The sequence below is a fragment of the Fulmarus glacialis genome, unplaced genomic scaffold (assembly GCF_000690835.1).
Source record: "Fulmarus glacialis isolate BGI_N327 unplaced genomic scaffold, ASM69083v1 scaffold15857, whole genome shotgun sequence".
Taxonomy (NCBI): Eukaryota; Metazoa; Chordata; class Aves; order Procellariiformes; family Procellariidae; genus Fulmarus; species Fulmarus glacialis.
The window spans coordinates 1-13,879 of NW_009221404.1; the positions used below are offsets into that span (position 1 = coordinate 1).

Here is a 13,879-nt window from a genome sequence, read left to right on the forward strand (position 1 = left end):
GGTTTTATGTATGTGGTGTGGAACACCTGGCAAAGAGGTAGGAGAGAGAAACCAATGTGAAAATTAATCAAATTTATCTAGAAAACACATTGACTTGTTACTTCTCTCTGTTTTGTCAGAGTGCTGGTCTGAAACTTGGTGCCTGAGGGACGTAGCTAATAAGCATGTGCTTTCAGAAACGCTGCTTAGATTTCACACCGTGCGCATATGGGGTTTGTTCCTGTTGCTGGGGTTTGGGCTGTTGGGGAAGCAGGGAGAAAGAAGTTGAAGATCAGTCTGTTTTCTGTTCGTGCTCCTATTTGCATATACATGGTGGCTCTAGGTTCTAATCCTGCGACATATGATGTCATAGGAGACAGCTGTGACATCACTGCTGACATAGGATATCTCTGGCTAAAGCCAGAAGGGAGGAGACTTCAAAAAATAATAATAGTGCTTTTGTTAAATATAATACTGAATTGCTTCATGTCTGTGTGTTATTGTAGCTGCATAAACTAGTTTTTCAATTTATTTTTTGAAATCTAAATCAATCTGGCCATTTTGCTCGCGATGCACATTTTAAATTTTATGCTGCCCTACCGTGTGATTTATTTAAGAAGGAAGCAGCTGTTAAGAAGTAAAAATTGGTATCGACTCCCTTCTGTCGGGGCTTGGAAAAACCCATGTCGTCTTTTTCTTAAAGCACCGTGTTATTGGACTCCCCACTCCCATTGACTCAAGGGCAACAATACTTTTGCCTTTTTTTTAAAGAGACACCTTTTTCTGCCAGCATCTTATTTTGCTCTTTCTATCCCCCTTTCAGTCTCCTGTAGACGCATGCAGCAGCGCCAGGTCTCGCGGCCTGCGAAGCAGGGAGTGGGGCAAGGGGAAACGTTCCTGATTCACCTTACGGCCACCACTTTTGGGTTATTGAGGACTAAGCTAAACGCTATTAATAAAACTCCAATTCTCTGTGAAATATTTTATATCCTAATTTTACAAGGGGCACGTCAAAATAGTGTCTCTGAAAGTGATCAGAGGAGGATATTTCTCAGTTTCATATTACTGGTAGCAGTTTGTGAGTATAACACTTCTGCCTTTTGCTTCTATTTCAGTCCATGTTATTTACTGCTTGGTCACACAACTGCAGAGAAAAGAAATAAAAGAAACACAGTTTTAAAAATGTGAGCTTGAAATTATAAAGTTGGGTAGGAAATTTGAAGACAGACGTGGTACCTCAAAGTGCTCTTTATCTCCTTAAAAAAACCTAAATGGCCTATATCTCACACAGTGTCTCTATATCGCAAGATAAAAAACAATTCTAAGCAAAAAAACAAAAGCTATTCCTTCTTATCTTTTTAAGGACTATTAAACATTTGGGTGAGTTGCTCAGAATTGGTATAAATACACATTTTTAATCTAGTAAGGTAAAACAGGGAACTGTTTGGGTATGCCAAGAAACATTGAGGCTTGGGATGGATTAGGCTGTGTGAAAGGTCAGCTCCAAACTTAGAAGATAGATCCATCAGTTTAATAGATTGCAGGTGGATTAGCTTGGTGTAATGATGCTTTGGGAAGCAGCAGTTTATCTGAAAGTCTGGGGTTAGTGGTAAGGTATTTTAAAGGATGGCAAATATAACTTAGAGGTAAACAGATTTGAATTCTGAGCAAATGTTAAGTATTCAAATGGCTGAATGTGTTGTGTTTGGTTTTTTTTCTCCCCCTGTTCTAGTCCAAGAAAAAAGGTCTGAGCTTTGAGGAGAAGAGAGTTCGCATGATGGAGATCTTTTTTGAAACAGTAAGTGACTTGTAATTGTCCTGCGTTAACATCGATGGGAAAACAGGTCCCAAAAGGAGCTTAACTTAGATGTAGATGAATTCTGTATATCTATATCTGCCTATTCTGTATATGCATTTCACTGATGCCCTGTGTCATCAATGTGTACATTACACAGACAGAGCTTGATTCATGTAGCTTCTGATCAGGTGGCTCATCCACAGGTGGAACCAAGGCACGAAGATGCAGAGGTGGTGTTAAATGCTTCATGTGCTCCCTATTCAAATAATCTCATTTTGAGTCTGTTACCATAAGAGGGATAGCAAGAGGTGAGGAAGTATCCCCCTGCCGTTTATGGGAGGAGGAAGAAATCTGAGCATTAGAAAAGATGAGAGCAGACCTGGAAGAGGTCAGTGGGGAGAAGAAACCTGGAGATCCAGAAGCTGAGCTACAATTATATTGGTGACATACGTAATTCACAATGTTTCACCTAGTAAAAAAATTATTGTGACATTTGAGTACTTGAGCAATGTGGTGCATCTGGTGCTGACAATCTACCCTTGGCTCTGTCTGCCCTAAGGGGTTTGCAGTCTAACTTCAGGCAAAATACGGTGACTTTAGAGTACCAAAGAAAAGAATTCTCAGAATCTTCTAATTCTATTGAGGAATATGCAGCCTATTTCCCTAGCAAAACATAAACATACAATGTATTTCCTACTTGCTTTTGTTGGCATTGATTCAGTGTAAAAAACACTCAGGCTTAGATGATGCTGTCATTTGGAGCTAAAGTGTCTTTTATGTTTTGCACAGAAAGATGTGTTCCAGTTGAAGGATATAGAGAAGATTGCTCCAAAAGAAAAAGGGATTAGTAAGTGTTTACAAAAGTTCTTTCTCTTGAGCCATTAATCATTTTTGGGACAGGTCATACAGTGTAAATTTTCCTGGTTTGTGACTGTAATAATAACAGAAAAAATAGCTAGAAAGGGAGACTGGTCAATGGCAGGGCTGTAGCGTTAAAAGTGGTATCAACAGCATACTCCTACTCGGTTTGCTGATGTTTGTCACTTATGTTAGGTGTTAGGGCCAAAATGGGAGAGTATTAAAATGTCACAGCTAACTCCAAGTTAACCACTGAAACATGGGATGGGGTTTTTCTTAGGCTCTGAGATGCCTGACTTGCAGTGACTTTCAGTCTATGAAATTGTTATGTGTACTTGGGTAGTGAACAGAGGATTCAAATGTCTGTCTGTAATGTCACAAATATCTTAAAATGCTAGTCCAAATGTACACAGTCAATGTTCTGCTGAGCTTCCCCCCCGAAAAAATGGCTGGACAGTTGTAAAGGGAAGGGGTTTGTCTTTTCAATGAAAGCCTTTCTGATGAGATCCATTGGTTTAGGATTAGGTCCAAGAGGATTTATCTTATGCTGTTGAGTTGTTTTATATGTTTCTCATTTTGCTTCCTTCTATGTTCACTGACAAAAGGGGGACGAAGCATAACATTTGTGTAGTTGCCACTGTCCTTGACTAGCATATCTTTGTGGCACTGCAAGAGTAAATGAACTTATTGAAAGAACTGCAGACATATGTGAATATTGCAAAGCAGTGTTTTTCAGTTATGTCAGCAGCTAACAGAGGCACTCGTAGGCTTCTGAAGAGATGTGATGCTGTCTTGATTGGTTTGTCAACGCGTATGTTTAATTGTAATTTGCAGGACGAGGATGCAAAATAGTAAATACAAGCAATGGAATTTCCATGTTTAAAAATCTGGAGTGTAGTGTTTCTAAAACCATTAACACCTTTGAATAGTCCAAATTCGTCCTGCCTCTGCATATGAAGGCATTTAGCCACACAACCCAAGCCCCGGTTCCTCTGAAAAGAAAAACATCTAGCCTGCGGAAACGCCCCCATACTGGCATCCAGCCTAGAGCTTCCAAAAGATTGGATGTTCCTGATCTGGGATCCCCTTAGACTTGAAGTTGAAAGTCAGACACTGAAAACCATTAATTAACTCAAAAGTCTTTATATCTGCAATGCTTGAGGATAACAATAACTACTTTGCTTTGTTGAACAGGTATAATTTTTAAAATGGTGAATTATACCACACATTCGCTAGAAAATGTTCAGAAATGTTTTGGATCCTTCTGACTGCAGATGACTTTCTGTATTGGAACTGAATATAATCAAAAGTAAAATCTGCCCTTCCTGAGTCTGTAGACAGATGGCTTTAGTGCCTCTTCTGCTGTTTAATGCTTTGATAAGCATTACGAAGTGAAAATTAATTACACTCCTAATCAAGAAATTGTAAGTTAATCCATGTTAGAATTAAGATTGCAAGACAACTTCTCAAGTAGCCTCTCATGAGTTTGTTCTGGTATTGTACTGTAATATGCATGTATGTTTTATGATACTCATGAGCGGTGTTTTACAAACATCTGGTAGCAGACTCAATAGGATAGCAGCCTTTATGTATAAACTGCTTCAAGTGAAGCATCAGGCATGGTGTCCTCTTGAAATTGTCCAGCTAGCTGACATTATAGTAAAATATTCATACAGATGATTGTAGATGAGGGCTTATGGCATTCATAATTCTCCATAGTTTAGGTGCTATGCAGTTCTAATTTGATATTTTTGCTTTTATTAGCCTCGATGTCAGTGAAAGAGATTCTGCAAAGCTTAGTTGATGATGGCATGGTGGACACTGATAGAATTGGAACTTCCAATTATTTCTGGGCTTTTCCAAGTAAAGCTCTTCATGCCAGGAAGCGTAAATTGGAAGAATTGGAGTCTCAGGTAAATCTGTTTTAAGGAAAGTACTTGTTTGCCTGAATGGGTTTGCTTTTTCCTTATACCTTCTTGTCATTCTTTTTCATATCGTGCTGTCTCACGTGTGCGCATGTGCATGTGCACAGACACACACACAGATTTTACGATAGGAATCATCTGGCACATGTGGTCTGACATTCTCATTATCTTGCTGTCGCTTCGGAAAAGTTTTGGAGGTTGTTCTTTTTGGAGCTTGAGAAGACTTCTTGTCTACTTGCTGCTGAAAGCATGTTATTCATGATGCAAAACATCATTTCATGACTTCCTCTAAATATTTAGGCAGCATGTGCTTTTATGTGTCTTTTATATAATGTAGGCCATCATGTGGTAATGATCTAAAAGCCACGAGAGGACTGAAATGGATATCTCAAGTAAATGTGGCAATGGTTTCTACTTATGGCCATTGTGCTTTCCTGTCTGCTTTTATCGGTAGCTTAATTTGTGAGCGCTTGTGTGTAATCCCATATTGCACTTTTATTAGGAGAGAAGAGCAAATTGTTCACGATCTTCTGCAGAAGAGCAAGGCATCTTTTTCTGCAACACTGCTGTTCTATTAATCTGGTTCTTTCCTACTTTTTAGGAACTGTCTTTCTTGCTTCTTTTAATTGGAGTGGGAAGCATCTGTTCATGAGTTTATTTGCAACTGGAGTACGTGATAACAAGATCAATAAACTAACTTTATGGGCAGTGTTGTAGTGCAGTCAGACAACTTTTCCCATGCTTATTTAGCATTAAGTCCATTCATCAATGAATCATTTGAATTAATGCAAAATTATTGGTAGCATCTGAACATTTTTACAGCCATTATTTTCTTCAGGCATAGCTCTGGTGTCATCGTTCTATCTTATGTACGTACACCATTGTCAACTTCAGCTACTTCTTTAAAGCTCCAACTTAACTGTATAAAAACATGCTTTTTTTCCCCAACATGAATTGAAAAAGCAGTTTCTGAATCTGAAGACTTTTCACCAAAGCGTATTAAATAGCCTGATCAATGCATTTGAAATTGCTTGTTTATGCATAGTGTAGCGTAACCAGCTGAGAGGTAACTTTGTCAGTTATCCCTTGCTATGCTGTCACTGCTTCTAAATCTCAGTCATTGCTAAACTGAGAGAGTCAGTCCACTGTTCTGTTTTAACCAACATAAGATCGTTTCCCTTTGCCCTGAACGTTTTCATTGCTGGCCTGGGTGCTCTAGATGGCTATCCGAAAGCATTTTGTGTGTCTACTTGCATGAATTGGGCAGAGGGAGAAGAATACTGGTACTCTGTCGCATGCCTGATGCGTCTGCTGCAGTTTTCAAGATCAGGAGTAAGACTTGCTATAACTTTCACTTCCTTTCTCCTTATTCACTAATTCATGTCACTTTTTTGAGCCAGTGATACGTTCAGGGGTCTGTGGCAGTAAGGAGGAAGCACTGCAGTCTTTCCCATCATCAACTGGAACTGTGTATTGACAACCTTTCAGGCAGGTGCTTTGGGTGAGTTGGAAAGTGCCGCTTGAGATAGCTCTTGTAGTACTGTATGGGTCATCAAAATTATTGGCTCTTTAATTTCAGGTTCTGCCGCTGACTTGCTCTATGTTTTGTGTAACTTTCTCAGCATCTCAGATGACCTATTGGTATCACGGATATAAACTGTACCTTGTGTGTACTGAGACTTGGTTAATATTAAGTTGTCCCACTGACAATTTTGTCTGCTCCTTTATTGCCTTTGTTTTCAGAACTCAAATGAGTCCAGACGTTAAAAACTTCCTTGATTTAGCTGGATACGCTTGTACTATTTTCAGGCATGGACTTAGAGTCTGGCCTGACAGGGCTTAAATTCATTTTTATTGACTGGTAGTGACAACACATGGATTCCTACACCAGTGAAGCTTCATTTGTCTGAAACAGAAGATCAGTTTAACTCTGCACTGACTTGGAGCTGAGTTTCCTAGTAAAGTTACTCAACTTATTAGTATATTCACACAAGTTTTAGACCAGGCTACTTACTCTGCTGGAACATAAATGACAGCTGAGCAATTGAACAAATACCTGCCAAAATTCCTGCTTTGTTCACCAAACACCCTGGTGCCACTGTCTGGTTGAATGCAAATGATTTGCTCTTGGATACTTCTATTTTTGCTCATGCTGCATATTATAGCCAAGTAGTTGAATGAAGGAATTGATATTTGTTGCCTTTGCCCTTGGGCCCAGTCCCATCATGAATTTTAAAGATAATTGTATCAAGCAGATCTGGCATACCCTGATGAATATCTTCCTTGGAATGTCTTGCAGAATCTGCCTAGTGCGCTCCACCATAAGTATCCAGGGGTTATCTATAAACATATGCTGTACTGCTTTAAATGTGCTGTTACATTATTAAACATAAACCCATCTATTATTATGGAATTATAATAGGCATGCAGTTATTGTATTGTAATGTTATTTTATGGTTATTTCTGTGTAGGAAATAAACTATGCTGATATAAACAGTTTTGCAATATGAAACTGTTCCAGTTGAAAGAAATAGTTTTGTTACCAGACCCTTATTTGCAAACCAAGTCCTGCTCCTAGCATATGAGCTTACTGATATAAGAGCTCTCTTTAGACCTGTTATGAGTCCTTAAAAATACTTATATTCATTACCTTGCTTTTTTGATGAGAATGGAAATGTTTCAGCATTTCGGGAAAAACATTTTCACTAGCTGAAAATAACTTCTCTGTTGACACCGTGGAAAGGTGGCATTTTCAGTGAATAGCTCTCTGAACATTTTTACAAGTTGATAACAGGTTCTGCTGTGAGTTCAAATTAGCTATTTTAGTGTTTGCATTCTTCTTGATGTGAATACATACAGATTTTCTTAAGGGTTTCTAAATCCAGTCACTGAGTATCACAAAACTTCTTGTCAGAACATGCAGAGCAGAGAAAAAAAGTAAGCTATTGTACCATCTCTGTTGCATGTTGCCTGTCTTCGATCATTCCCGTATACAGCTTGTGGCATGGTTTTCTTTCTGTGCCTTGTCCGGATTGCTTGTTAACTACATGAGTTGCTCTTTTTCTTCAGCAGTTAAAAGCTGGAATCAAGCCGCCTTACTTAAAGCAGAAGTTTAAAAATCTAGTGGTTCAGTTCATACTGCAATTAAAGCTTTTTACCAGGAGGCAATATCTTTGTTTGCCGAGGTAAACAAATAAGTAGTGAAGGGAAAGGGGTGATCCTAAATGCTGAACTGAGACATCTGAAAATAATGTGGAGGGACAGAACAAGCTTCTCCATGATGCAAATTCTATTATTTCATAGTGCTAAGGCTTACGTTTGACAAGTTGGGCCTGCTACAGGACCTTTTGCCTGCATACGTTGGTAATTCATAATGTTTTAGCAAAGTTGCTCATAGCTCTCTGCATCTTACAGAGCTTGTGATCGTGGGGAGGCTGGTTTAGGAACTCTTCTTGAAACAAAATTTTTGTTTCAGATTTTTGTGGGGGCAGGTGTTTGGAGAGGGGTGCTAACCCCTGAACTGACATATATGGCAAATCTTGTGCTGATCTGATTAGGATTAGGATCTTGGTGCTGCTCTCTAACCCAGGGTTACTGTTTGGACTTCTTCCTGTTTTTCTGAAAAGCAAGGACAGCGAATATTTTTAGTTTATATAGCATCTGCTGCAATTTTTTTTCTCCGACAGCTCACAGAGTAAGAATTGCTAAGTAGGTCCCTATGGATTTTGTACTGATTTGTTTTGCAGTGGCATGGCTGCTCTTAAAGGTTTATGCCTTCTGCCAGATGCTTATTCTTCACCTCTTGGTTACGCTTATGCAGCTGTGAATTGGACCACTGAAAAAGTAAAAGATGTTGGAAGTTGCGTTTTGGTTAGATGGGTTTATAGTTGCATCAGTACAGCTATGAGATGGCGAAACCAGAGCAAGGGTGTGGATTGAGAAGTATTGTTTTAACAAGGCTTATAAGTGGACAAATTTTTAATGGAACTTCACCTTTGTTGAGAGAACTGTGGAAGCTTTACTGAGAGGGTGTTGGTTTTTTTTTTTTTTCCTTCCATAAGAGAAGGTGAAAGGATGCAGGTTTATTCTTTATCAATATTTTCCTGGCAGTCAGGTTCTAAAGTTTTGAATTACCTATGATCGATTATATTTTGACAAAATGAGGTGTTTATTCTTGGCATAACAATACTGGAAGCTTAGGGTTTTTATTAAACTAACGAAGAATTGGACCTATGCAGAAAGATCATCATTTATTGATGATTCTGCTGCCTTTTGCTGATTTCATAGCATGCATAAAATGAGGAGACTGGAGATGAACAACTCCAGCATGTTAATCAGAGTCAAGTTCAGTCTCAGGCAAGAGCTGCTAATATGTTTCATACAGTTAGCCCCCTTGCGTGTTTGGTTTTTGTATCGTTCTGATGTACGTGTTGCTACAGAAGGGATATGAATGTGAAGGATATGTTACCTGCTGAAGAAGAGAAGGCACATATGCAACCAAAAGCTTGACAACAGTTTTATCAGGTAGGAAATGGCGTATCAGTGAGTGAGGAAAAGAGAAACCTTTCTGATGTAATCTTAGTATAAACAGATTTAGCTTACATTTTCCTTCATTTTCTCATCTATGTCTTTGGTAAACACTTGCAACTGTGCTGTCTGTTTTAGATACAGTGAATTAATGCTTGTTTGCATTTTGCTTTATAGTGGCTTGAATTAAGTGTTAATTAAAGTGACTAGTAACAGTGAGGCCTTTTTCACCCAAGGGCTCATGAAGTCTGCAAACCACAACCCTCGGAAGCCATAAGGAGTGTCCCATCTCTCCAGCACGATGTCTGCCATAGCCAGCGTGACTGGGGGATCTCAGCTGGAGTTGCACAGGGCAGGTTTAGTACTGACACTACAGGGCTTAAGGGAGGCAAAAGCAATTTCAGTGATCCTTGGTGACATCGAAGAGTGTCTGGCATTCAGTATGACAGGGATATATACTCGAACCATAAGGTCATAGAGGATTGCCACAGCATAATATAATATTTTTAACAGATAGGGACCTGAAATACCAAGTTCTTCAAAGATCTTGCAGTTGTTAGTGTAACTATTGACAGTACTGTGAGCACTGTAATTCAGTAGCTTGGGGAAACAACCAGTTTACTTCCTTTCCCCAGTCTGGTTTTGTGACAGTTTATTTCACTGTTCAGTTCAAAACCGTTCATTTCACCATTTTATTATTAATTGTTGGACTTGCCTTATTTCTCATGACGTTGCTTTCTTGTGGGTTATTCTTTTGTATTCTTAGGCTTTGAAAGGGAAAGTTTAACAGCAAACAGTATTATAGCTGCTGTTCCTTCTGAGACTCAGCAGGATGGTGTCACCTTGTACTGCAGCAAAGATTAAACAGAATCTTTTTAGAGCAGGATACAGGATGGACTTTTTATGCTGTTCCCTGTGCTCGCTTCAAGATATACATGTGCAACAGAGACTTGGGGAGAGCTTCTGGCAATTTTTTTTCTCCCACTAAGCATTGCATTGGGCCAGTGTTAGTTAAGATGGAAGGGATTAGTTGATGTTTCATTCCTTAAATCCCTGCCCTAGGGTTGGTAAGAGAAGGGATTTTCACTTGCCCATGACTCATGTATTGAGCCAGGGGAAGAATTTAGAAGTCAGTATATCCTAACTCTCCTTTGGGAGCTAGTTTAAAAAAAAAAAAAACCAACCAAAACCCCAGGAATGAACTTGTCGAAACAGAGTGACTTCACATGTACCAAATTGTTTGTACTTGTGAGCATTGAAATATGAAAAGAGAAAGGATTTATTTTATTAAAAAAAAAAAAAAAACCAACAAAAACAAAAAAACACCAACAAAAACTCAGGGAATGCTATATTAGGAAATGCTTCTGTTAGGAATGCACATTGTTTGAAAATAGTTAATGGAAAAAAATAATCATATTGGTGAGTAATCTGGCTTCAAGCCTCCTGGAGATGTTTGACAACATAACTAAAAGGAGAGAACCTTATTTGTTCAGAATGCACACAGAAAATGTCGAGTTTTAACCATCAGAAAGTTCTTTCAAAATGCAAGTTGGTTTATTTCTATCCTTTTAGACAGATATATTTTTCCTCCTCAAATACTGTGACTGGATTACTGCATGGCAAGTTGCTGAATAGAGACTGCTTGAGACCACTGACTGAAGCACAAGAATCTTCTGCTGTCCACATTGTTTCAGCCTGAGCAGCCTCCTCCTTGATCCAATTGACTCACTCAATTGTCAGTGTATTTCCACATAGTTCGGAGATTGGTTCTGGACTGCAAGTAGGTACAATTGCTCAGAGGTGGCTGGCTTAAAGTAACCAATCCTGAACTGAGGTACAAATCCGTGGAGATGACAGATCTTCAGTGAGGGGTAACAGGCCTGATGGTGCTTGCAGTCGGGTGACGTTGCTGAAGATGCTGGACAAGATGTGTATCCTGGCTGGTGCTTTGAATCAGCCAGGGAGTGCCTGTGGGACCTAGCGCCGTGAAGCAAGCTTTTTGCATTGCTTCATAGCAGTGTCCTCAGTAGATGGTGTATCAGCCTCTAACAGAGCTGCTTACGCACCTCAGATCTCTGAATTTTCAGCCTCTGTCAATGGTTTTGAATGCGGGGTCTCACTGCTTTTTCTCCCTAGAGGCACATGTGCAACAACTTTGGAATCCGTGGCGTAATGCTTTTGATAGAACAGTTTGTTCTTTGGGTGCGAGATTTTTACATTATGATCAATTGAATAGCTGTAGTAATTCATTATTCAGTATGTTTTTAAAAATACTTTTTTCATTTATTGAACATAAAGGACTTGCATGCATGAAGTGTCTTAAGTTTTATCATGATCTTAAGCTTTGCTGATATACCTTTTAGAAAAGCTTGGGGCTATCTTTTTAGTATGAATTTTATGAATGTTACGGAATAGATAGAATAGTTGAAGAATCGTCCTCTAAAACCAGAGAAGTACATCAGTACTTTTGCAACTAATGTGTGTAACTTGTGTTAGGAATTATTTATTTAGACATTCTTCTCTAATATGTATGCTTATGATTTAATTTTACTGGGTTGCAGAAAAAGTAATAAATTGTCTCTTTCCAGGAAAAATAAAAGTCTAATTGAAGATTTCTCTCTTTTAATGCCCATTGTAATATATAGGCAGGATCCCAATGTGTTGTCTAAGCAGTTATGGCAGTCTTCCCATGTCCAGACTGGGCCTCCCTTTTTCCCTCATATTTGAGCGCATCTCATTAGCTTTCTACTTTATTTATTTATTCTTCCTTGGATTGGCCTGGCTATTTTGATAATCTGCAGCCCCAGTCTGCTGGGTGATTCCATTCCCTTCTGGCTTGCTTCCCCCCCCGCCCCTTAGGTAGCAATGACTCTCCCAACAGAGGCAACTAGTGACTCCTCTCTATTTTCAGCCTGCAGCCTTTCACAGATGTGTATGTTTTCTTTGAAATAAAGGACTAGACACATAAAGAAATGGCCAACTGTGAAGCTGGTATGGTATGACTAGCTAACTTCATACCATCCAGTGGGAGTTGTAGCAGTAAGAAGTATCCTAAAAGCAAGCGCCTAGAAATTTGCATCATTTAAACATCGAGAATATGTTGATTATATCTATGCTTATTTGTTTGTTGATCCTGTAAAGCTTATTCCCTGGATCAGTCTCCTGGAAGATGCTAATAAAGTTTTATTTGAAGCAGTCCAGGGTTTTTGTTACCTCTTTGCATCTTGCATTTAAAAAATGTTGATGTCTTGAAATGATTCTGAATTTAGTAAGTCCTAAAATGTCCAGCAGAGAATACTCTTCTAATGCGGTAACTTATTAGAGCCTTCTGGAATTATGTTTAATGGCATGCTGCAAAGCCCTGGAGGGTATGCTTAGTTACTGCTGTCGTGGCAGGCTTCTAAAAATACAGTGCTCTGGAGGCTTCTGTTAGAATTAAGCAACCTCATAATTTGGTGTTCATTAGTTGAATTTCATGCTTTGCCTTTTACTAGCTGTTAATATGTAACTAGACTGATGGCAACTGTGAAGTGTAGGTTTTCCTCTCCTGCCTTCTTGATGAGCTATAAGCTAAAATTGGCATGATTTAAGAACAATTTTTTTTAAAAAAGCTGGCTCTGTAGTAACTGTAAAGATTATAAAGTGGGTTTGAAGGAAGAATCCTACTACATTAAAAAGGATGTATTGTTACTGTGCCCCAGTAGTGTATATTATATATTCATTCTGATATAATGCAGGAAAAACCACTAGCTTTTTCTAACGGTGTTTTCTGTGAAACGGTGAATTTTTTAGGTAATGTCATCACACAGTTTACCTTTCCTTTTCGAAAAGGCTTGCATACTGGCTGCTGGCTCCATTCCTGACATTGCAATTAAACTGTTGATCTGAAATGCAAAGAAATTGGGAATAAACGTGGGGCGCTCACTCCAGAAGCCCCGTCAAATCTGGCACAGATGCAGCCCTGCACGTCTCCCCATGCCCCACAGTAGGCATGGCAGGTGTGAGTGACAGTTCAGCACATCCGCGGAAACCCAGCATCCTGAAAAAGTTTAAAGGCTGAGATGTTCTGTGCTGTCTGGCAAACCTGTAAGTTTGCCTCTGCCGTAAGGCCAGGAGCTTCCAGCCTGGGGATAAGGTGGAGGCAATACTAATTTCAAAGCTGGATTTGATGGAAACGGTGAGTTGTAATCTTACTTAATTTGAACTTTGACTTTCACCTGAAAATCTCGTCATTCAATGAATATAGCATATTTTATTTCAGAAAATTAGCATGCATGCAGAAATAAAAATACTAGCGTGCAATTATGTAAGTCTCACTTCATAGCATTTTCCTCTTCTGAAAGGAATGAAATAAAAACAATAAAAAAACAGAGTATGAAACCAAAATGTGTGAAGTTAGTTTGAAGCAGGGAGACTTTAGAGGAAAAGTCTTTCTCCTCATAGTTAAACAGCTCATTATTGTCGAACACATGGTAGTTCCATCAAAGACTATTCTTTGTATCAGGAATTTGAGATGACTTGGCTATCTGTCTGAGCATTACTTAAAAATGATGAAATTGGCATAAAGAGTGTGTAAGAGTGCTGTCAAAACTCTGAAATTTGATAGATGTATTCTACTGAGGCTTTTTATTTTACTGATAGTACCTCAGTGTAGAATTTGGGCTTTTTTTTTTTAAGTCTGTAGAATAAAGTTTTGATTTGTTTTTTGTAGTCTTTAGGCAGGACTTGAGCTCAGGGAATATCAGATGAATATTGTGTTTTAACTTGGGACTGTCTGTGCTTAGTCCCTGAA

At 38.9% G+C, this 13,879-nt stretch overlaps 1 protein-coding gene across 2 annotated transcripts in view; it reads left to right on the top strand.

The window, feature by feature from the left end:
- The first annotated feature begins 1,716 nt into the window (after positions 1-1,716).
- The window catches only part of MND1 (meiotic nuclear divisions 1 homolog (S. cerevisiae)), a 39,749-nt gene continuing 27,586 nt past the window's right edge, over positions 1,717-13,879 (top strand). Inside the window, exons 1-3 of one of the 2 annotated variants that reach the window (XM_009581111.1) lie at positions 1,717-1,777; positions 2,567-2,624; positions 4,400-4,548. In XM_009581111.1, coding sequence (XP_009579406.1) covers positions 1,754-1,777; positions 2,567-2,624; positions 4,400-4,548 — 231 coding nt within the window. In that variant the 5' untranslated portion in view covers positions 1,717-1,753. Of the gene's footprint in view, positions 1,778-2,545; positions 2,625-4,399; positions 4,549-13,879 lie in introns of both variants that reach the window. The other variant, XM_009581110.1, reaches the window with a different exon arrangement.